Raw genomic sequence first — 25,223 nt, 5'->3', positions numbered from 1 at the left:
AATTTTTTAATTTGAAAATATTTTCTTAAGAAGCTCTATTTATTTTATATTCGTAGAAAAATTGAGGAGACAGTATAAAAGTTACCCCCTGCCCCAGCATACACACAGCTTCCCCCACTACCAATGTCTCATACCAGAGAGTACATTTGCAGGTTATTTGATAATCAACCTACACTGACACATCATTATCACCAAAAGTTCATCAAGGTTCACCCTGTGGGTTTTGACAAATGTATAATGACATGTATCACTATTATAGTATCGTACAGAACAGCTACACTGCCCTAGAAATCCTCTGTGCTCCACAAATTTATTTATTCCTCCCTCCTTCTGAACCCCTGGAAACCACTGTTCTTTTTTACTGTCTGCATAATTTTACCTTATCTAGAATTTCATATATTGGAACCATACAGTGCGTAGCTATTTCAGATTGTCTTCTTTCACTTAGTAATAGGCATTTAAGTTTCTTCTATGTCTTTTCATGGCTTGAAAGCTCATTTCTTTTTAGTGCTGAATAATATTCCATTGCCTGGATGTTTCACAGTTTATTTATTTATTCACCTAATGAAGGACAACTTGGTTGCTTTTAAGTTTTTGCAATTATGAATAAAGATGCTATAAACATCCATGTGCAGGTTCATAACTTTTCAATCCCTTTGGGTAAATGCCAAGTAGTGCAATTGCTGGATCATATGGTAGGAGTATGTTTAGTTTTGTAAGAAAGTGCTTAACTGTCTTCCAAAGTGGTGGTACCATTTTGCATTCCCACTAGCAATGAATGAGAGTTCCTCTTGCTCCACATCCTTGTCAGCATTTGGTGTTGTCAGTGTTACAGATTTTGGCCATTCTGATAGGTGTGTAGTGGTATCTTACTATTGTTTTAATTTGCAATTTCCTAATGACATATAATGTTGAGCATTTTTGGCATGCTATTTTGTCATCTGTTTATCTTCCTCAATGATGTATCTGTTCAGGTTTTTTGCCCATGTTTAAATCAGGATGTTCATTTTCTTATTATTTAATTTTAAGAGTTCTTTGTATATTGTGAATTACAGTCCTTCATTGGATAAATCTTATGCAAATATTTTCCCGCATTCTGTGGCTGTTTTCTTATTCTCTTGACAGTGTCTTTCACAGAGCAGAAGGTTTTTCTTTTTTTTAATTTTTATGAGTCCACCTTATCAATTATTTCTTTCACAGACCATACCTTTGGTGTTGTATCTGAAAAGTTATCACCATACCAAAAGCCATCTAGAATTTTTCTGTGTTAATTCCTAGGAGTTTTATAATTTTGCATTTTATATTAAGGTCTATCATCCATTTTCAGTTAATTTTTTTGAAAGGTCTGTCTCTAGATTCTTATGTTTTTTAATATGTGGCTGTCTAGTTGTTCCAGCACCATTTGTTGAAGAGAGTGTCTTTTCTCCATTTTACCATTGTATTTCATCAAGATCAGTGATACTTTCACAGAAATATAGTGATATTTATGTGAGTCTCTTTCTGGGCTCTTTATTCTGTTCCAATGGTCTATTTAACTGTTCTATCACCAACACCACACTTGGTTACTATAGCTTTATTGTAAGTCTTGAAGTCAGGCAGTGTCAGTCCTTCTGCTTTGTTCTTCTCCTTCAATACTGGCTATTCTGGGTCTTTTGCCACTCCAGATATACTTTAGAATCACTTAGTTGACATCCACAAAATAACATGCTGGCATTTTAATAGGGATTGCATTGAAGCTGTAAATCAAGTTACGAAGAACCAACATCTTGACAAAATTGAGTTTTCCCATCCATGAACATGAAATATCTCTATACTTATTTAGTTCTTTTTTTAATTTGTTTCATCAGAATTTTGTAGTTTTCCTCATATAGATCTTGTACGTATTTTGTTAGATTTACACCTAAGTATTTGTGTTAATGTAAATGGCAATATGTTTTTAATTTAAAATTCTACTTGTTTATTGCTGGGATAAGGAAAGTGTTAACCTTTTGTACATTAACCTTACATCTTTCAAATTTGCTGTAATAACTTATTAGTTCCAGAAATTTTGTTGTTAATTCTTTTGAGTTTTCTATATAGACAATCATGTCATCCATGAACAAAGATAGTTTTATTTCTTCTTTTACACTCTGTATAACTTTTATTTCCCTTTTTTGGTATTATTGAGTTATCTAGAACTTCTGGTATGATATTGAAAAGGAGTGGTGAGAGAGGACATCTGCCTTGTTCCTGCTTTTAGTGGAAAAGCTTAGTTTCTCATCATTAAGTATAATGTTAGCTATCGATTTTGTATAGATGGTCTTTATCAATTTGAGAGAGTTCCCCTCTATTCCTAGTTTGCTAAGAGTTTTTATGAAGAATGAGTATTGGATTTTGTCAAATACTTTTTCTGTATCTATTGATATGATCATGTGATTTTTCTTCTTTAGACTGTTGATGTGATAGATTACGTTAATGGATTTCCAAATGATAAACCAGCCTTGCACACCTGGGATAAATCTCACATGGTCATGGTGTATAATTCTTTTCATACATTTTTGGTTTTGATTTGCTAATGTTTTGTTGAGGATTTTTGCATTTGTGTTCATGAGAGATATTGGTCTGTAGTTTTCTTTTAAAGACTATCTGGTTTTGGTTTTAGGGTAATGCTGGACTCATATAATGAGTTAGGAGGTTTCCCCTCTGTGTCTATCTTCTGGAAGAGATTGTATAAAATTGGCATAATTTCTTCCTTAAATGTTTGAATTCACCAGTGAACCTATCTGAGCCTGCTGCTTTCTGTTTTGGAAGGTTATTAATTGTTGATTCAATTTATTTAATAGATACAGGCCTATTCAGCATCTCTTTCTTCTTGTGTGAGTTTTGGCAGATGTGTCTTTCAAGGAATTACTCCATTTAATCTCGGTTATCAAATTTGTGGCCATACAGAAGACCTAAATAGACATTTCTCCAAAGAAGATATACAGATGGCCTACAGACACGTGAAAGAATGCTCAACATCATTAATCATTAGAGAAATGCAAATCAAAACTACAATGAGATATCATCTCACACCGGTCACAATGGCCATCATCAAAAAATCTAGAAACAATAAATGCTGGAGAGGGTGTGGAGGAAAGGGAACACTCTTGCACTGTTGGTGGGAATGTAAATTGATACAGCCACTATGGAGAACAGTATGGAGGTTCCTTAAAAAACTACAAATAGAACTACCATACGACCCAGCAATTCCACTACTGGGCATATACCCTGAGAAAACCATAGGTCAAAAAGTGTCATGTACCACAATGTTCATTGCAGCTCTATTTACAATAGCCAGGACCTGGAAGCAACCTAAATGTCCATCGACAGATGAATGGATAAAGAAGATGTGGCACATATATACAATGGAATATTACTCAGCCATAAAAAGAAATGAAATGGAGGTATTTGTAATGAGGTGGATGGAGTTAGAGTCTGTCATACAGAGTGAAGTAAGTCAGAAAGAGAAAAACAAATACAGTATGCTAACACATATATACGGAATCTAAGGAAAAAAAAAAAAAAAAAAAAGGCCATGAAGAACCTAGTGGCAAGACGGGAATAAAGACACAGACCTACTAGAGAATGGACTTGAGGATATGGGGAGGGGGTGGGGTGAGATGTGACAGGGTAAGAGAGTGTCATGGACATATATACACTACCAAATGTAAAATAGATAGCTAGTGGGAAGCAGCTGCATAGCACAGGGAGATCAGCTCGGTGCTTTGTGACCACCTAGAGGGGTGGGATTGGGAGGGTGGGAGGGAGGGAGATGCAAGAGGGAAGAGAAATGGGAACATATTGTATATGTATAACTGATTCACTTTGTTATAAAGCAGAAGCTAACACACTATTGTAAGGCAATTATACTTCAATAAAGATGTTTAAAAAAAAAAAAAAAATTTGTGGCCATAGTGTTGTTCATAGTATTCCTTGATTATCCTTCTACTATCCATGGGATCTGTAGTAATGTCCCTTCTTTATTTTGGATGTTACTAATTTGTATTTTCTCTCTTTTTTTCTTAGTTAGCCTGGCTAGAGGCTCATCAGCTCTATTGATCTTTTCAAAGAACTAGTTTTTTTTTTTAATTGAAGTATAATTGACCTACAACACTATGTTAGTTCCAGGCATACAACATAGTGATTCAATATTTCTATACATTAGAAAATGTTACTATGATAAATCTAGTTACAATACATTACTATACAAAGATATTACAATATTACTGATTATAGTCCACATGCTGTACATTTCATCCTCACAACTCATTTATATTGTAACTGGAAGTTTACACCTCTTAATCTCCTTCACCTATTTCACTCAACCCCCCACCCCCTACCTTATGGCAACCACTATTTCTTCTCTGTATCTAAGAGACTGTTTCTATTTTGTTCATTTGTTCATTTGCTTTGTTTTTTACATTCCACATATAAGTTAAAATTATACATCATTTTTCTTTCTCTGCCTGACTTATTTCACTTAGCATAATAACCTCTAGGTCAATCCATGTTGTCACATCGAAATCACAAAATATCTCATTCTTTTTTATGGCTGAGTAATATTCCACTGTGTATAATATACCACATCTTTATCCATGTATCTATCGATGGACACTTAGGTTGTTTCCATATCTTGCCTCTTGTAAGTAGTGTTGCAATAAACATAGGGATGCATATATTTTTTCTAATTAATGTTTTTGTTTTCTTTGGAAAAATACCCAAAGTGGAATTGCTGGATCATATAGTAGTTCTATTTTTAACTTTTTGAGGAACCTCCATATTGTTTTCCATAGTGGCTACACCAATTTGTACCACCAACAGTGCACAAGGGTTCCCTTTTCTCTACATCCTTACCAACACTTGTTATTTCTTATCTTTTTGTAATAGCCATTCTGACAGGTGTGAGGTGATATCTCATTGTGGTTTTGATTTGCATTCCCCTGATATTTAGTAATGCTGGACATCTTTTCATGTGTCTGTTGGCCATATGTATGTCTTTGGAAAAATGTCTATTCAGGTCCTCTGCAAATTTTTCAATTGGTATTGGGTTATATGAGTTCTTTTGGGTTATATGAGTTCTTTGTATATTTTGGATATTAACCCCTTATTGGATATCATTTGCAAATACCTTCTCCTATTCAGCATGCTGTTTTTTCATTTTGTTAAAAGTTTCCTTTGCTATACAAAAGCTTTTTGGTTTGATGTAGTCCCATTTGTTTATTTTTGCTTTTGTTTCCCTTGCCTGAAGACACATATCCAAAAAATATTGCTAAGACCAATGTCAAAGAGTGTACTGACTATGCTTTTCTAGATGTTTTATGTTTTCAGGTCTTACGTTTAAGGCTTTAATCCATTTTGAGTTTTTTGGTTTGTTTTTTTTTTATGGTGTGAGAAAGTACTCCAGTTTGATTCTTTTTCATGGAGCTGTCCAGTTTACCCAACACCAATAAGTGAAGACACTATCTTTTCCCCATTGTATATTCTTGCCTACTTTGGCATAGAGGAATTGCCCATATAAGTGTGGGTTTAATTCTGGGCTCTCTATTCTGTTCTAACGATTTATGTGTCTATTTTTGTGCCAGTACCATACTGTTTTGATGACTGTAGCTTTGTAGTATAGTTTAAGATCAGGGCGCATGATACCTCCAGCTTTGTTCTTCTTTGTCAAGATTGTTTTGATTATTCTGTGTCTTCTGTGTTTTCATACACATTTTAGAATAATTTATTGCAGTTCTGTGAAAAATGCTGTTGGTATTTGGAAAGGGATTGCACTGAATCTGCAGATTGCCTTGGGTAGTATGGTCATTTTTACCAATATTAATTCTTCCAATTCATGAACACAGTGTATCTTTCCACACAAAAGACCCAAATAGTCAAAACAACCTTGATAAAGAAAACAAAGTTGGAGGTATCATGGTCCCTCATTTCAAACTATACTAAAAAGCTATCATCATCAAAATAGCATGGTAAAGATGGATCTTTTCAATAAGTGGTGCTGGGTCAATTGAATATCCATATGAAAAAATAAATGTGACCTGACACTTACCTCATACTATACATAAAAATCAATTCCATATGGATTGCATACCTAAATGTGAAGAAAAAAAAATTAGGCTTCTAGAAGAAAATCTATGAGAACCACTTCATGACACACATCCAAAAGCTGAAATCTAAAACATGGAATAAGCAAGTGTTGCTATGAATGTGGAACAACAGCAAATCTCATACACTCTTACTGGGAGCATAAATTGGTCCAACCACTTTGGAATACTGTTTGGCAGAGTCTACCAAAGCCAAACACATGCATATCCTATGACCCAGCAATTCTGCTCCTAGGCATATATCTATCAGAAATATGCACATTTATTTACCAAAAGACATGTACTAGAATATTCATAGCACTAATCATAATAGTCCCAAGCTGGAAACTAAATACCTGTTAAAACTGGTGTGGATAAATAAGTTGAGACACAATAAAGTACTATGCAGCAATGAGAATCAATTACCTATAACTACATGTAGTATGGATGAATCTGACAAACACAATACAAAGGAAAATAAAACTACAGTTGACCCTTGAACAACATGGGAGTTAACCCATGTATAACTTATAGTCAACTCTCCATATCCCTGGTTCCTCTGCATCTGCAGATTCAACCAACCACCGACTGTGTAGTACTATACTATTTACTATTGAAAAATAGCCACATATAAGTGAACCCACAGTTCAAAGCAGTGTTGTTCAAGCGTCGACTATATAATATACCACATAACATACTATATGATTTCACGCATGCAAAGTACCAAAAAAAGCAACATTAATCTATGTTCTCAGATGTCAGGATAGTGGTTACTCAGAGAAGTTTGAGACTACAAGGAAGCTGAGAGGGCTTTGGGGGTTCTGACATTGTTCTCTTTCTTGATTAGAATGCTGATATCATGAGTATGACCAGATAGTGATATTTCCTTGGGCTTTATGCATGCAATATTGCACTTTTCTGTATGTACACTATTGGTCAATAGAAAGTTTAAAAAATGTTTTCACATCATGGATGTGTCATAATTTATTCAAACATTTCTTTACTTATTGGTCATTCAATTTGTTTCAGCTCTTTTCTTCTACAAATAATGTAAAATAAACATCTCCATACATATTTTATACATATTGCTCCCTTTTTTTTTTAAACATCTTTATTGGAGTATAATTGCTTTACAGTGGTGTGTTAGTTTCTGCTTTATAACAAAGTGAATCAGTTATACATATATATATCCCCATATCTCTTCCCTCTTGCATCTCCCTCCCTCCTACCCTCCCTATCCCACCCCTCTAGGTGGTCACAAAGCACCGAGCTGATCTCCCTGTGCTCTGCGGTTGCTTCCCACTAGCTATCTATTTTACTTTTGGTAGTGTATATATGTCCATGCCACTCTCTCACTTTGTCCCAGCTTACCCTTCCCCCTCCCCGTATCCTCAAGTCCATTCTCTAGTAGGTCTGTGTCTTTATTCCCTTTTAAAGAAATAAATTCTTCGTATATTAAGTGGTTTAAGTCTCCACACTAATATACAATATATGTGACATTTCTTCCAGAAAAGTTGTAAAAACTCAGATTTTCATTTTCACTAGCAATGTTTATATTTTTCCTCTTATATGCTCATTAGAATTTTTTCATGTCTTTTTTCAGTGTGTATATTGAGTTCTTATCCTCATTTATAATAGATTAAGTCATTTTGCTTTCCTATATGTTGCAAATACTTTTCCTAATATAGGTACTCTACATTGAATTTGTTTATAGTAGACTTCTGATAAAATTTATGGTGATTTAAAATATGTCCACAAATACTCTGATACCATTCCCTTGAAGAGATGGAGTTTAATTCCTCTATCTTCATCATGGACTGGACTTTAATGACTTCCTTTTAATGAACAGAATGTGGCAAAGTGACAGTGTTTGACTTCTGATAGTAGGTTATGAAAGGCATTGCCCTCTTCTCTTTCTCTCTTGAATCATTCACTCTGGAGGAAGTCAGCTGTCATGTGGTAAGGAAACTCAAGCAGCCCTGTGAAGTGGCCCACATGGCAAGGAGCTGAGGCCCCCAACCAACAGACATGTGTGTGAACTTTCATGGAAGTGGATCCTCCGGCCCCAGTCAAGCCATATGACTACAGCCCTGGCCTATGGCTTGACCCCAAGGCCACCCGGCTAAGATACTCACAAAGGCCTGGCCTTCAGAAAATATGTGAGATAATAAGTATTTGCCTACTTAAACTGTTGAATTTTGTGGTAAATCTTTTTACAACATATAAGTAATATATAATTTAAAAGTTTTTATTGTTAAACACAATGTATGTGCAAAAGCAAACAAAACATAGATGTACAATTTAACAAAGTATTATAAAGCAAACACTAATGTAATTACTACCCAGCTTAAGAAATTAAAAATTGCAGGTCCCCAAAAAGAATATGAGTGTTCTTTCATGATCAAAACCCTCTTGCTCCAGTTTATGTGCAATCACATTCTTGATTGTCATAGTGATCATTTCTCTGCTTTGCTTTATGATTTTATCTCCTATGTTTACATCTCTAAACAATACAAGTTAGTTTTGCTTATTTCTGAGTTGCATATAAGTGGAATCTATGGAATCATAGATTTACTTTTTTATGCCTTCTTCTGTTCAACCTTTTGTAAGATTCATCAATGTTGTTGTTGTATGGAGCTCTAGTTTGTTTACTTCCATTTCTGTAGAATATTTCCATTATATGACTCTACTGCAGCATATTTATCCATTTTACTATTTATGAATACTTGGGTTGTTTCTAATTTGGGACTACTATGCTTGCTTTTATGAACAATCTTGTTCATACTGTCATGGTTCATGTGCGCATGAGCTTCTCAAAGTTATATATTCCTAGGGGTGGTGATAGGAATATCACCACTTTACCATTTAAAACAACTTGTTTTCCAAAGGGACGGATTAATATGCACTGCCTCCAATGCTGAATGAGTTCTTGTTGTGACATATCCTCAACAACACTCATAACTCTAAAGGTTTTTAATGTTTGCCAGTCTGAGGGGATAGAGTGGTATCTCACCATAGTTTAATATGTACTTCCTTGAATAATAATGATTTTAAGCAAATTTTCATATCTTTTTGGCCATTTTTATTTTCTCTATTATGAAGCACCACCTATTTTCTATATGTTGCCTGTCTTCTTATTGAATCAAAGAGATTTAAAATTATATGTTTAAATTTGAAACTATATATATCTATATACATTTTAATCCTTTATTGTTTATATCTTTAGAAAATATTCTCTGACACTCATTACTTTATCTTTCAATTTTTAAATAGTGTTTTAATGTACAGAACTTTTACATTTTAATGTAGTTAAATTATAAATCTATTCCTTATGGGTAGTTATTTTCTGACTGATTTAACCAATTTCATACCACAAAGTATATATATTTTTATATATATAAAAAATATATATAATATAATATATATTTATAAATATATAATTATAATATAAATGTATTTATTTTATATTTATTATATAAATAACATAATTATATATTTATAAATATATCTAACTCTAATATATTATATATATAATACATATATATATATAATTATATTACTCCAGATATATCATGTTCTTGGACTGGAAGAATCAACATTGTGAAAATGACTCTACTACAGAAAGCAATCTACAGAGTCAGTGCAATCCCTATCAAACTACCATTGGCATTTTTCACAGAACTAGAATAAAAAAATCTCACAATTCATATGGAAACACAAAAGACCCTGAATAGCCACAGCAATCTTGAGAATGAAAAACAGAGCTGGAGGAATCAGGCTCCCTGACTTCAGACTATACTACAAAGCTACAGTAATCAAGACAGTATGGTACTGGCACAAAAACAGAAATATAGATCAATGGAACAGGATAGAAAGCCCAGTGATAAACCCACGCACATATGGTCACCTTATCTTTGATAAAGGAGGCAAGAATATACAGTGGAGGAAAGACAGCCTCTTCAATAAGTGGTGCTGGGAAAACTGGACAGCTACATGTAAAAGAATGAAATTAGAATGCTCCCTAACACCATACACGAAAATAAACTCAAAATGGATTAAAGACCTAAATGTAAGGCCAGATATTATGAAACCCTTAGAGGAAAACATAGGCAGAACACTCCATGACATATATCACAGCAAGATCCTTTTTGACCCACCTCCTAGAGAAATGGAAATAAAAACAAAAATAAACAAATGGGACCAAATGAAACTTAAAAGCTTTTGCACAGCAAAGGAAGCCATAAACAAGATGAAAAGACAACCCTCAGAATGGGAGAAAATATTTTCAAATGAAGCAACTGACAAAGGACTGATTAATCTCCAAAATTTACAAGCAGCTCATGCAGCTCAATATCAAAAAAACAAACAACCCAATCCAAGAATGGTCAGAAGACCTAAATAGACATTTCTCCAAAGAAGATACACAGATTGCCAACAAACACATGAAAGAATGCTCAACATCATTAATCATTAGAGAAATGCAAATCAAAACTACAATGAGATATCGTCTCACACCGGTCACAATGGCCATCATCAAAAAATCTACAAACAATAAATGCTCGAGAGGGCGTGGAGAAAAGGGAACACTCTTGCACTGTTGGTGGGAATGTAAATTGATACAGCCACTATGGAGAACAGTATGGAGGTTCCTTAAAATACTAAAAATAGAACTACCATACGACCCAGCAATCCCACTACTGGGCATATACCCTGAGAAAACCATAATTCAAAAAGAGTCATGTACCACAATGTTCATTGCAGCTTTATTTACAATAGCCAGGACATGGAAGCAACCTAAGTGTCCATCGACAGGTGAATGGATAAAGAAGATGTGGCATATATATACAATAGAATATTACTCAGCCATAAAAAGAAACAAAACTGAGTTATTTGTAGTGAGGTGGATGGACCTAGAGTCTGTCATACAGAGTGAAGTCAGAAAGAGAAAAACAAATACCATATGGTAATACATATATATGGAATCTGAAAAAAAAAAAAAAAAGGTTCTGAAGAACCTAGGGGCAGGACAGGAATAAAGACGCAGATGTAGAGAATGGACTTGAGGACATGAGGAGGGGGAAGGGTAAGCTGGGACGAAGTGAGAGAGTGGCATGGACATATATACACTACCTAATGTAAAATAGATAGCTAGTGGGAAGCAGCTGGATCACACGGGGAGATCAGCTCGGTGCTTTGTGACTACCTAGAGCGGTGGGATGGGGAGGGTGGGAGGGAGATGCAAGAGAGAGGGGAAATGGGGATATATGTATACATATAGCTGATTCACTTTGTTATACAGCAGAAACTAACACCTTGTAATTATGCTCCAATAAAGATGTTTAAAAAAAAAAGAAATTAGATTTACTCTAAGTGCTCAAAACACACACACACACAGAAAAAATGAATATGTAAATTTAGCAAGGCAGTTGAATATGGGTCAATATACAAAAATCGAATGCATTTCTATTTATATTTATACACAAATGATTTCTATGTATGCTACATATAGTATGCACAGAAATTTTTTTGTAAATACAAAACTATACATACTCCTATGTATTACTGTTGCGTTGCACCCTACAGGCCTGCAAGCCCTGCACTTGCCCAGCCTCGACACCGAAGAAAGAGCCTGGAGTCAGTGACATAGACATCAATGGTTTAATGGATGGAGGAGCTTACCTGTCCTGGAGCAACACTCCACGGTGTGCGGCAGACAGCGGGCAGGACATGGTAGTAGTCTTTGCTCCCAGGGCTCCGGGAGGTTACCGGTTATAGGGGGAATTGACATCAGGTTGGCTCATCGGTTACCAGGGAAACAAGCAGAGGGGCACATCCCTCACCGTCCCTTTGATAAGCTATCACGGTGGAGATGCTCTGATCTAAAGATTAGAACAATCACCAGCTGGGGCCGGGGGCAATTATGTATTAGGAGGGAAGGTTGGTGATGTGAGTAGTGTGTAGATGAAGGAGGACTGGTCAGGCAGGGGTTGTACAGCGAGCAAGAGAAGAGCCATCTTGGGTGGCTTGATCATACAATTATTTATGTATTTCTATATATGCTGTATACTAGCAATGAAAATATTGGAAAATCAAATTTTAAAATAACATTTAAATAGTACGAAAATACTTACGAATAATTTTGACAAAATATGTGCAAGCCCTGCTCACTTAAATCTATAAAACTTTGTTGAGAGAAATAAATGAAGGCCTATATAAATGGGGTCATATATGCCATGTTCATGTCTTAGAAGACTAAACATTAAGATGTCAGTTATCCCCAAATCAATCTATAGATTCAAAGTAATCAAAATCCCAGTAAGCAGTTTTGTAGAAATTTCCAAGCTGACTTGACAAATTTTATGGAAATGGATATATTTTCCAAAAAAGAAAATGCTGGAGGTCACGACTTAACTGTAATCTGCGGGAAACAAGACCCTGTGTTACTGTCATGAGGACAGACAAACAGATCAGTGGAGACTGACCCACATGTTCAACATATAACACATATAACACATACAGTCATTTGATATTTTGACAAACGAAGGTGATGATATAATTTGATGAAGAAAGGATGGTCTTTCCTACAAATTCTGGATACCCATTTGTAAATAAAAATGAACCCTGACGCTGACCATGCACACAAATATAATTTAACTTGAAATGAGCCACAGACCTATATGTAGATCATCTTCCCAATAACCCGTGAGACGAAGTCACACAAAGCTAAGCCAAGGCGTCAAGGTGCTGGGTTCTCACTGGGGCCCCATTCAGGTCGTTGGCAGTCCAGGACACTGTGGCTACAGAACTAAGGTTTCCCTGCCTGCTGGCTGGTGGCAGAGACTATTCTTGTCCTCAGGCCCACCGACAGCCTGGCAGCCAGCACGGGAGGCCCCCGCACCCGTGAGTCTCTGACTTCCTCTTCTGTGACCAGTCAGAGAAAACTCTGCCTTTGAAGCACTCATGGAATTAAAGTGGGCCCGCCCAGATCATCTCTCTTTAGCCAGGTAACAGAAATTTCTCGTGATGCTTGTAACTTTAACCATTTCTCCTTGAAATTCCACACATTTTTGTTCCATATATATTTTAGGCCATACTTTAAAGTGCATTCAAAATTAGCCTTGCTGTATCTTTCTGGGAGGCTGATCAAATCATTATTTTGAAATGACCCCTAAGATCTAGTAAAAACTTTTATCTTCCGGTCTTCTCGTCTAACATTACCAGCTGTGTGAGCTTGCTTCTGGTTAGCATCTCCAACGCCTGTCATTTTCCCATCCTTTTAATTCCATCCTCCTTAAGTGTTCTGTTTTAGATGAGTCTTGTATTAATTTCCTAGGGCTGAAGTAACAAAACAGGGTGGCTTAAAAAAACAAAAATTTACTCCCTCACAGTTCTGGAGGCTAGAGGCCCAAAGTCAAGGTACCAGCAGGGCTCTGCTTCCTCTGAAGGTTCTAGGGCTTTCCTTGGCGTGTAACAGCACACTCCAATGTCTGCGGCATCTGCACATGGCTTCTCTGTGTGTGTCTCTGTGCCCTCTCCTCTTCTTAGCAAGATACCGTTAGATTAAGGGCCCAGACTAAATCCAGGATGATTTCATCTTGAGATCCTTAACTAAATACATCGCAGAATAGGGAGGGTGGCAGGGAGATGCAAGAGGGAGGAGATATGGGGGTATATGTGTATGTACAGCTGATTCACTTTGTTATAAAGCAGAAACTAACACACCATTGTAAAGCAATTATACTCCAATAAAGATGTTAAATAAATAAATACATACATACATACATACATCGCAGCAGCACCATTTCCAAAGAAGGTCACATTCTGAGGCTCTGGGTAGACCTGAATTTTGGGGGGATACCCTTTTCCGTACCCCACTGGTGCATGTGTAAAGTCAGCAGTCTCCAAATCTGAGCCAAATTTTGTGTAGGGGGTTGATCCTGCCCCATCCTCCGACAGGGCAACCTCAAGAAAATCAGTGCTTCTGATACAAAACCTACCGACCTCAGCCCCGCACAACACACCATCAAAGTGAAAGCTGCAGGCTACATCTGGGCCCTAGTGGTGACAGAGGTGATCACAGGTTCAGGTTCAGATCACAGGTGACTCTCTGTTCCCAGGTACGTATTATGCCTTGGGATGTGGAGGTAGCATCCTGCAGGCTCCGCAGAGCCACTGGAGCCTCCTTGCTAAAACAGAAATGACATCTTCAGGATGAAGGCAGGCCTGGCCATCTGGTGCAGGAGGAAGTAGCTTCCTGTTGTCCTCAGACCCTTGCCACAGGCAATGACACTGGAGCAGGCCACCCTCTGAGTAGACAAGAAAGGGAATTCTCTCGTGGTGTAGACAGCACTGCCACTGTCCCATGCCACACGGCCCACCAGAGCACTGCTGCTGCCCGTACCTTAACCGGGTGTCCCTGATAAAGGACAGACACAACAGTCCACACAAATGGTTGACCTTCAGGCTGTCATCTCAGTCACCTTAGCCCTTGATGCCCCAGCAAACAACCAGCATGTTTACACTCTTTGGCCATTGCCAGTGGCATGGCCATGTGGCCAGCCAATGCAGAAACTAAATTCTCATCCAAGCTTTCCCGTTTGGGAGGAAGACCTCAGGACCTCTTGCCCCCCAAACACCCCAAATATAAATGATAGTCACACATGTCTGCACATAGCACGCACTCCTATCCCGTTTGGAGACCCAGACATTACCAACAGTGACCAAGACTCTCATTTCACTTTAAAAACACACAACACCAAGCTCTTGAGCAAGTCATTCAAGAGAACTTCCCTTCATCTGCCAATTTAGAACGCAGGCCTCACAGAGGACCATATGGCCTACTTATACAAGTTCAGGTTCGGGGAAATGAAACATGCACCTGTCAGTCATCAAACATCAGAAATGCATCATAATAACTTACTCCATTTTTGATGTTTGACAGCTGATAGCCTTTAAGGACCACCCCCCTCTCTTACCCCAGGGCAAGCTGATAAGAAAGGGGCACCTGCAGAGAATTCACACCAGTAAACCCTGGCCCAGGGTAAGAACTCCACCTCCCAAACCACAGGGAAAGCCAGAGTCAGTAACTCCTCCCTGCTTCCTCAGGCCATTTCCAGAGCGGCCTCCTGGGAGCCCACCCTGCTCTCCCAACAAGTCTCATTATGTGAAAAATGGACCTTTTCACACCCACTCGCTGCATGTGTGGCATCATCAGTCTTGATAATGAGAACTAAAGTGTTGCCTGCCATATCAGTAAACAAAGGATGTTGCAGCCATCAAGCCATCATATTACAGCCACTGGAGGGTGAGCCCTAAGGGAACCCAGGATGTAGACAAACGGGCTGCTCACTGCCAAACCCTCAGCCACTGCCGCACCCCCCGTTTCTGCGAGTGCACCCTGAGGAAACTCAGGATGAGAAAACACAGGATACTGGCCCCAGATATTTAAGATGCATATCAAAGGAATGATTTCAGTGAGCCCAGGCTCTTGCATCTTCCCCAACATAGAAAAGTGCTAAATTCCATAACTTGAGAAATCTGGTTTTCTTTTATTAACAGTAATCTTTTGATGTTCTGACTACCTGGTCTTTTGTTGAGAATCTCCTATATATCCTGGCTCCCCACCCTTGCCTCTTCGGAACAGTTTTTGCAATGTCATCTGAGATGCCATGTCCCGGGCCTGAAGTCCTCAGAAAGTCCGCCCAATAAAACATAACTCTCAACTTTTAGGTTGTGCATTTTTTTTTCAGTCAACAATAACCAAGCCACATTTTGGGTCAGGTTGATCCTGCCCCCTATGGTGCAACCACAAAACACATTCATCTTCCTCTTATGATTTAGAAGCTATATGCTATATACTATTCTTCTAGGAGTTAGACGAGAGATTACTATTTGCAGCCTGCCTTATAAAGTATACTGCTAATTGGTACATTTAATCTTCTCCGACAATTCAAGGAGCTTAGACCTTTTAGTTCCTCATAAACCTCCCCTAGCCTAAATGCTAAAGTCATGCATTTTATTTCTACATATAGTTTAAAGTCCACAAGGCATTGTTGTTGCTGTTTTATACAGTCAATATTTAGATTTCCTCATATTTACCACTGTTGCTGCTCATCGATCTTTCCTGCTTCTCTGACATTTCGTCTGTGATCATTTTCCCTCTGCCTGAAGAAGTCTCATTAGTATTACACGAAGGTCATTTTACTTCCTCTCGCTGCTATTAAATACATTTTTCTTAGTCTTCAGTTATCTCAGTTCACTCTGATGGGTCTATATGCAGATTTATTTTTATTTACCCTGCTTGGGGTTTGCGGGGCCTTCTTGATTCCATGGAGTACTGTCCTTAGTCTATTTTGGAAAAATATCTACCATCATCTCTTCAAATGTTTCCTATGCGCCCCTGCCTCACCTACTCCTAGGATATAAAATAAACAAATACTAAAATTTTTTCATGGATCCTTTATGGCCTCGCCATTCAAAGTGTGGTCTATGACCTGATAGCATCAATATTCTCAAGAAGCTTCTAAAAACTCAGCATCTCAGGCATCCCCAGGGATCCACTGAATCAGAATCTTCATTTAAACAAGATCCACAGGTGAGTCACATCCCATTCAAGTCTGAGAAGCACTGGTCTCCATCTCTCAGCCTCTCTTCCACATTTACCACTCCTCGTATCCCCATTCCATTGTAGATAATTACTTTTATCTTCCAGTTCACTAATTCTTTCATACTCTTAACTTCTTAATTGATGTATATAATACACATAGAAAATTGCACAAGACATAAACAAAAGAGCCCAGTACATTTTTACAAAGTAAATATTCATGTCACCACCGAAGTTAAGAACACTGCCAGTGGCCCACAAGCTCCCCCCACCCACCCCAGACTTTTGTGGGATTCAACTGTCCACTCTGCTATTAAATTCATCCGCTGAGTCCTAACGTTTGTTATTCAGTTTTGCTACTCCAGAATTTCTTTCTACTTGGTTCTTTTCCAAATCTGTATGTCATTTTTCACGGCTTTAAGTTCTCTGTTGAAATTTATCTCCTTGAGTAGGGCAACCACAGGTGTGCTAGTGTTTGTGTCTATTAACTACAATATCCAAATCCCCTGGGGCTCTACTGACATTGTCAGCTGTTTATCCTGCAGGTTCTAGTTCATGTTATCTTTTTTTCTTTTTTATGGAGTATAGTTGACTTACAACATTGTGTTAGTTTCAGCTGTACAGCAAAGTGATTCAGTTATACATATACATATATTCATTCTTTTTTACATTCTTTTCTCATACAGGTTATCACAGAATATTGGGTAGAGTTCCCTGTGCTATACAGTAGGTCCTTGTTATCTATCTTATATATAGTAGTGTGTGTATTCGTCCAAAGCTCCTGATTTATCACTCCCCACCACGTTTCCCCTTAGGTAACCATAAGTTTGTTTTTGATATCTATTAAGTCTGCTTCTGTTTTGTAAATGGGTTCATTTGTATCCTTTTTTTTTTCATTAGATTCCACATATGAGTGATATCATATGGTATTTGTCTTTGTCTGACTTACTTGACTTAGTATGATAATCTTTAGGTTTTAGCATCCATTTTGCTGCAAATGGCATTATTTCATTCTTTTTTTATGGCTGAGTAATATTCCATTGTATATATGTACCACATCTTCTTTATCCATCCCTCTGTTGATGGACATTTAGGTTGCTTCCATGTCCTGGCCATTGTAAATAGTGCTGCAATGAACACAGGGGCATATGTATCCTTTCGGATTATGGTTTTCTCCAGCTATATGCCCAGGAGTGGGATTGGTGGATCATATGGTAGCTCTATTTTAAGTTTTTTAAGGAACCTCCATATTGTTCTCCATAGTGGTTGTACCAATTTACATTCCCACCAACAGTGTAGGAGGGTTCCCTTTTCTCCACACCCTCTCTAGCACTTACTGTTTGTAGACTTTTTGATGATGGCCATTCTGACAGGTGCAAGGTGATACCTCATTGTAGTTTTGATTTGCATTTCTCTGATAATTAGTGATGCTGAGCATCTTTTCATATGCTTTTTGGCTATCTGTATATCTTCTTTGGAGAACTGTCTGTTTAGATCTTCTGCCCATTTTTTGATTGGGTTGTTTGTTTTTTTGACATAGAGCTCCATGAGCTGTTTGTATATTTTGGAGATTAACCCCTTGTCAATTGCATTATTTGCAAATATTTTCTCCCATTCTATGGGTATCTTTTTGTTTTGTTGATGGTTTCCTTTGCTGTCCAGAAGCTTTTAAGTTTAATTAGGTCACATTTGTTTATTTTTGTTTTTATTTTCATTACTCTAGGAGGTGGATCAAAAACGATATTGCTTCAGTCTATGTCAAAGAATGTTCTGCCTATGTTTTTCTCTAAGAGTTTTATAGTGTCTGGCCTTACATTTAGGTCTTTGATCCATTTCCAGTTTATTTTTGTGTATGGTGTTAGAGAATGTTCTAATTTCATTCTTTTACATGTAGCTGTCCAGTTTTCCCAGCACCACACATCAAAGAGACTGCTTTTTCTCCACTGTGTATTCTTTCCTCCCTTGTCATAGATTAATTGATCATAGGAGCGTGAGTTTATTTCTGGGCTTTCTAACTTATTCCATTGATATATATTTCTGTTTTTGTGCCAGTACCATACTGTTTTGATTACTGTAGCTTTGTAGTATAGTCTGCAGTCAGGGAGTCTGATTCCTCCAGCTCCATTTTGCTTTCTCAAGATTGCTTTGGCTATTCGGGGTCTTTTGTATTTCCATGTAATTTAAAAAAAAACTTTGCTCTAATTCTGTGAAAAATGCCAATGGTAGTTTGATAGGGATTGCACTGAATCTGTAGATTGCCTTGGGTAGTTCATATCATCTTACCTCATGTGCCTACTTATCTCTAAGTGAGTGCTGAACACTGTATTTGAAAAGAGAGGCCTTGGGAGTTGTTAACCTTCTCCAGAAAGGATTTTCATTTACTCCCAGCCAGTAACTGGCCAGCTGCAGCCAGTTCAGGGACTGTTTACTTTCAGACCACCCTCACTCTTAGGTTGAAACTTGATAACCCACCCAACGTAAGAGGATTCACAGGGCTCCATTCCTTGGTGGCCCTGCAGTCCAACTTTTGTCTACTTGGCTATTAAGCTCTGCTCAGCCCCTTAGCTTTGTAGTAAACATCTCCAGGGCAAAAGCAGCCCCATTGTTAGGCTCAGCACTTTGATTTCTGCCATCTTCTGAATCTTGGCCTAGAAACCGTTTGCTCTTTTTAGCTCTCTGACTTGATATATATTCTAATTTTTCTAATTGTCCTTCACTGACAAGTATGTGTGAATCATGTGCTCTACCATTCCCAGGAGAGAAACTTAGTGGCATCCTCTTCAGCTAAACAATATATTCTCAAATTGCTCAGGAGATGTTAATTACACTTATTCCAAAGTCTTCTTTAAACAACTAGAGTTGTTTATGTGAAATCTGTTTCATCAGGTTTTACTTTTTTTGTTTACGAGCTTAGTTCTTTTACAGAGTTAGTTCTGTTTACATATGAAACTGTTCCTGGATGTCTGCTCATCTTGATATTTGGGATGCCAGTTTGCCCACACTTGCAAAGACCTCCTTCCCTCCAGGAGGAGGTACTGCCCCCAGGTGAGAGCTACTTCCTCAATCTGCCAGCTAACACCCACTTTTGCCATTTCTCTCTGGCCAAATGCTCCCTCCCAATGCCCAAGAATCACCTCTAAAACAAATGTCCTGGCAGCAGAAGGCCTTCATCATCTGAGGCAAATGCTTGCATTCTGTCGAACATGCCTCAGTTTTCCTTTGAGTTGGGCCCTCGTGGAGACTTGAAAAGGGGGAAAGAAGGGTGAGAATGCAGTAGTGAGAAGGAACTGCAAGGGGAAGAAAGACTATGAGTAGGACCAGGAGACAGGAAAGCAGGGGCCCGTGGACAAGAAAACACAGGCAGCCCACAGGGCTGGACCTCACTCTGAAAGGGTGAGAGGCTGCAGAGATGGGGCCAAGGAACAGGCTGTGGCACACTAGAGCCGAAGGGGGATGAGGAGTCTGCCCTCCACATGGCAGGCAAGGAGGAGCTTGGGGGACCGAGCAGAATTATGTGGTCACTTGGTCTTCCATGTGGAGGGCCTGGCTTGAAGTGCCACCTGGCACAGTGGTCTGGTGCCAGGTCCACAGACCCTGGGAAACAGCAGAGGTTCCTGAGAGCTGGGTCACTCACCAGCAGGAGGGGGCCTTCTGGAAAGTCACAGGCCTCCAATGAAGACGAGTATGTAGGCAGGCAGGAGGCTTGCTCACACCCGTTCTCTGCTTTCCATACTTTGATCAGTCCCCGCTCGTCCACGGTGACAACCAGTTGCAGCCGAGGGTAAGTCACCAAATTCACCAGAGCTGCAGGCTGTAGAGGGCTCGACAGATCTCCGTGCCCTAGGCAACAACAAAATTAATGTAACAACTCACATAGGGCCCATTTATTTCCTAAACACTTATTATTTTCATTCATTCGACCATCACCCAGTGCACACTGGGGACATGTAGGTGTAAAGGATATGATGCCCATCCTCACGGGCCGCACAGCATGGTAAGGAACACAACACAGAAGCAATGTTCCACCATAGAGGAGACAGGTGTGTCCTGGAGGAGAGCAGTGGCTGAGCGTGGGTGTTGAGACTGCCTGGGGTTGGTGCCATTGCAGGGGGATTGAGGGTGGGGTCCTTCATGTGCACTGGGCACAGGATGTCTGAAGCACTCCCAGTGGTTACCTATGGCTCAACTGAAGAAGGCTGGGCAGGGAGGCAGGACCCAACACTACCCACCCTGCCCGGGATCTGGGCTGTGCTTGGGACCCAGGCTGTGCTGGGGACCTGGGCTGTACTCAGGACCTGGGCTTTGCAGGGCTGCATAAAGTGAACTTCCACATGGAACGTCTCACTTGGTCCCCAAGGAACCCAGGTTTACAGATAAGCTAATTCAGCCTTGTGGTTGTAAACAGTTTCTGTCGCATATCTGCAACTGCCCTGCTCAGAACATGCCCTTCCCAGTGGTGTACCCAGCAGTGCCACTGCGGGCCAGGCCTGGCGAAGGCCCATGCCCTGTCACGGCCATTAGCACAGAGGAAAATGACTGGTCCGAGATGGGCTGATTCCCAGATACATGGTCTCTCCCAGGATTCTGAAAGCTAGAGCAGCGAGGTAAAGAGCCCGGGTCCAGCAGGCCCACGGCACATTAGGATAGGGCGTCAGAGAACCAATCCTCTAATTGCTCTTTCTGAGTTTCTCAGAGTTGCCACATGGGGTTTCTTTCCAATTTGGAGTTATTACGGTTCTTTTTCTATCAGGTGTTATCATGTTAGCATGATCTTTTTCCAATCATGATATCCCAGTATTCTTCCATTCTTTTCTTTCTTCCCCCTCACATCAACAAATCAACAGTTGATTTCTGTTGCTTAAACAGCTAACAAGACTATTACTAGTAGGAACTCGGCACCGGTGACTGGGTCATGTCAACTAGGTCTCGGAGAATACACATTATTCACCACTGGCTGGTAGTATGGAAGTGGGCAAAGAAGCAGTGAAACTCCCCTTCCCATTTCAGAATAGAAAGTAGCAACCAGGGGAACAGAGCGCAGAAACAGGCTACATACTGCATGACTCCAACAAAATGACTGAGCTTTCTAAAAATAAAATAAGATTGGAGATGTGTTCACAAAGAGGATTAAGGTTGGCAAGCCAGGCAGAATGGGTGCAGAGGGGTCTAGCCCTGTCTAACAGTCCCACACTGTGACCAACGGACCACACTAGAGTTCAACAAACCACAGCCTGCAGCCAAACCCAGCCCACTAACCATTTTTGTATTTTCGTTAAAAAAAAAAAAATCAAAGACTATTTCATGACACATGAAAAAAACAAGAAACTCACATGTGAGTGTCCATAAGTATAGTTTTATTGGAACACAGCCACTCCCTTTTTGTTTACTTGTTGTCTACAGCTGCTTCTGCATTTCAGCCACATAGTTAAGTAGTTGCAACAGGACCATGTGGTCTACAAAGCCTAAAATATTTGCTCTCTGGCCCTTTACAGAAAAGGTCTGCCACCCCAGCACCAAAGCTCTTTATGTGCAAGTCAAGACCTTTTTGTTTTGGCAACTATGGAACCTCCCAGCCTTCAGGTCTTCTTCCTGCCCAAGAGCCCCTCATCTAAGCCTGTGTGGTCTCATGTCCACAGCCTAAGGGGGGTCTCTTTCAGGGCAACACAACTGCAATGAAACAGAAACCAGACACCTGCACCCATCAGTCACCAGGGACCTTCACTCGAAATTATAATGTCAAACATCACTGTATATGAGGAAAATAAAGCACGTGGAAGAGAAAAAAAAACATGATAAACAAATGAAAAACTGACCATGGAGGAAAGACATATGATGCAAATAACTGTATCCTTTAAACAACAAAAAAGTGCAATCAGAGAATATGAAAATGGATAGGAAAGCTTTTTAACAATTAGTACCAACCAAGTCCAAAATACTAATCAAGTTATCGAGGTTGTAACACTTAAGTTTGCAAGTGGGGTGAGTAAAAGCTGCATTATCTGGGCAAAACCACCCAGAGGCTGGCATTGGCTCCAATGTGGACATCACAGAAATGGGCATGGCAGCTGTCATCCCCTTGCATAAACAGCCTCCATCAGGCACTGCAAAAATGCCCATCTCCCTGAGGCAGGACAGCAGAGAGTCAAGGGCATTTGCGATCAATCAGACTCAAGTCTGAAGTGTGACCTGGCACAGCGACTGAGCCTCCTGCAGCTCAGATTTCTCATCTGTACAATGGGGCTCCCACTCCTCACCTCACAAGTTGGCTGTGATGCTTAAAGAGAATAAAGGCAAAGGGCCTCGCTAAGACTGAGGACATAGCAGCATCTGGTCACTTCTCATCCTGACCCCCTCCTGGACAGCTCACCTCTTGCAGATCCCAGGCACACACGGTGCCATCTGACGACACGGTGCACACCACGGACTTCTCCCGCCCATCAAACCAGTACTCTTTGGTTGAGATGTAGGCCAGCTCATCTATCTCTCCTGAAAGAGAACACAGACTTGCATTAAGCACACACATGGATGCCTGGGATGTGAACATTCAACTTGGTGAAGGGGAGGCAGGCAAGTCATTCCTCTTCTCTCTCAGGAGCATGACAGGTGCTGATTCTGGGGACAGTGGTGGACAGAAAGAGCTGGGACTTCAGACTTACAGTTTGGGTATCATGCCCAGGACTGCCTACCACCCACCAGCCATGTTACTGTGAACAACAGTTACAACATCCTTATCTCTTAGTTTCTGTTTCTTTCTACTCTGAAATAGATGTAATGATCTCTGTGAGGATCAAATGATAACACAGGTATAGAACATAGCAGGGTATATCCTCATTATGTGGCATTTTCCAACTAATTGGCTGAAAAACCAAATCCCTAGAGATCTGACCAGGGAAAGAGTGGGAATGCACAGAGTTACCACCTTCCCCACCCCGTACCTTTGTGCCCAGCAATGGCTTTGCAGATAAAAGTCCTTCTCTGGCCACCCAGATTCCATTCGGAACTCCAGCTCGGATCAGCAGAGATAGTACTGTTTCCATGTCTGTGTGCCCAGGGTCGTCTGGGAGGCTTTACAGGAGGACCAGCGTCTCAGACACAGCTGCCTGAAACAAAGACCCACAGTCCCAGGCAGAACAGGAGTGTTTTGGCATCAATAGGCCTAGCTTTGATTCCCAGCTTCACCATCTACTAGCTTGGACAACTCACTTTGCCTATGTAGGCCTCAGTTTCCTCCACCGTTAAATGGGGATAATGATATGAAACTGAACGAGTGCTCACCACATGTCAGGAATAGGTGCTTTTCGTGTTTCCAGTCAATCTATATAACAACCCCATAAGGTCGGTCCTCATCTCCATTTTAGACATGAGAGAGAGGTTAAACAACTAACCCAGGGTCATGCAGCCTTGGTCATGCAACTGGAACTCCAGGGTCTGCATTTTTTTGAAGCCGCCAACTATTGTTGAACTGTCTATTTCTCCCTTCAATTTTGTCAGCCCTTCATGCATTTTGTTGCTTTGTTATTAGGTCCATATACATTTATAATTTTTAGATCTTCTTGATGGATTGATCTGTTTATTATTATAAAATACCCTTCTTTGTCCCTAGTAACACTTTTTGTCTTAAAGTCTGTTTTGTCTGATATTAGCATAGTCATTCTAGCTCTCTCTTGGTTGCTGTTTGCATGGTATATGTTTCCATTCTATTATTTTCAACCTGTATCTTTGAATCTAAAGTGTGTCTATTGTAGACAGCATATACTTGGATATTTTTAATCCCTTCTGCCAATCTCTGCCTTTTCATTGGAGTGTTTAATCCATATATATTTAATACAACTACTGATAAGATAGGATTTACATATGTCATTTTGCTTATTTCTATGCATTTTTCCTTCTATTCCTCTATTACTGCCTTCTTTTGTATTAAGTATTTTCTTGTGTCCTATTGCTTTGTCATTTCTTCAACTGTATATTCTTTTAGTTCTTAGTGGTTGCCTTGGGGGTTACTGGATAAAAATCTTAATTTATGACAATCTAGTTTTGATTAATAGCAACTTAATAGTATCAAAAAACTTACTCCTGTGTAGCTCCATTTTATGCCCCTCTCATTCATGCTGTTATTGTCATACAGATTACATCTTCATACATTATGTACCCAATGGAGAGTCACAATTATTGTTTTATGCAGTTGTCCTTTAAATCACATAGGAAAAAAGGAGTTACAAACAAAAGAATTCATTTATGTTGCCTTTTATATACACCCATATGGTTACTTTACTGATGCTACTTCTTCACGTGGATTCAAGTTCCTGTCTAATGTCCTTTCATATCAATCTGAAAGACTCTCTTTAGTATTTTTTGTAGGGCAAGTCTACTAGCAACAAATTCTCAGAGCTTTTGTTAACCTGGGAATGTCTTAATTTTCTCCTTCATTTTGCTATATATAGAATTCTTTATTTATTTATTTATTTATTTATGTATTTATTTATAATCAGTCATCAATTTTATACACATCAGTGTATACA

At 39.2% G+C, this 25,223-nt stretch overlaps 1 protein-coding gene across 1 annotated transcript in view; it reads right to left on the bottom strand.

Moving 5' to 3' along the window:
- The window catches only part of LOC132367729 (V-type proton ATPase subunit B, brain isoform-like), a 62,528-nt gene extending 38,321 nt beyond the window's left edge, over positions 1 to 24,207 (bottom strand). The window contains 3 exon segments of the mRNA XM_059926313.1: positions 20,339 to 20,544; positions 23,053 to 23,190; positions 24,090 to 24,207. Coding sequence (XP_059782296.1) covers positions 20,339 to 20,544; positions 23,053 to 23,190; positions 24,090 to 24,207 — 462 coding nt within the window.
- Positions 24,208 to 25,223: the final 1,016 nt, after the last annotated feature.

The sequence above is a fragment of the Balaenoptera ricei genome, chromosome 6 (assembly GCF_028023285.1).
Source record: "Balaenoptera ricei isolate mBalRic1 chromosome 6, mBalRic1.hap2, whole genome shotgun sequence".
Taxonomy (NCBI): Eukaryota; Metazoa; Chordata; class Mammalia; order Artiodactyla; family Balaenopteridae; genus Balaenoptera; species Balaenoptera ricei.
Note: the sequence above shows the minus strand (reverse complement) of the source record. Positions and strands in the feature narration are given on the sequence as shown.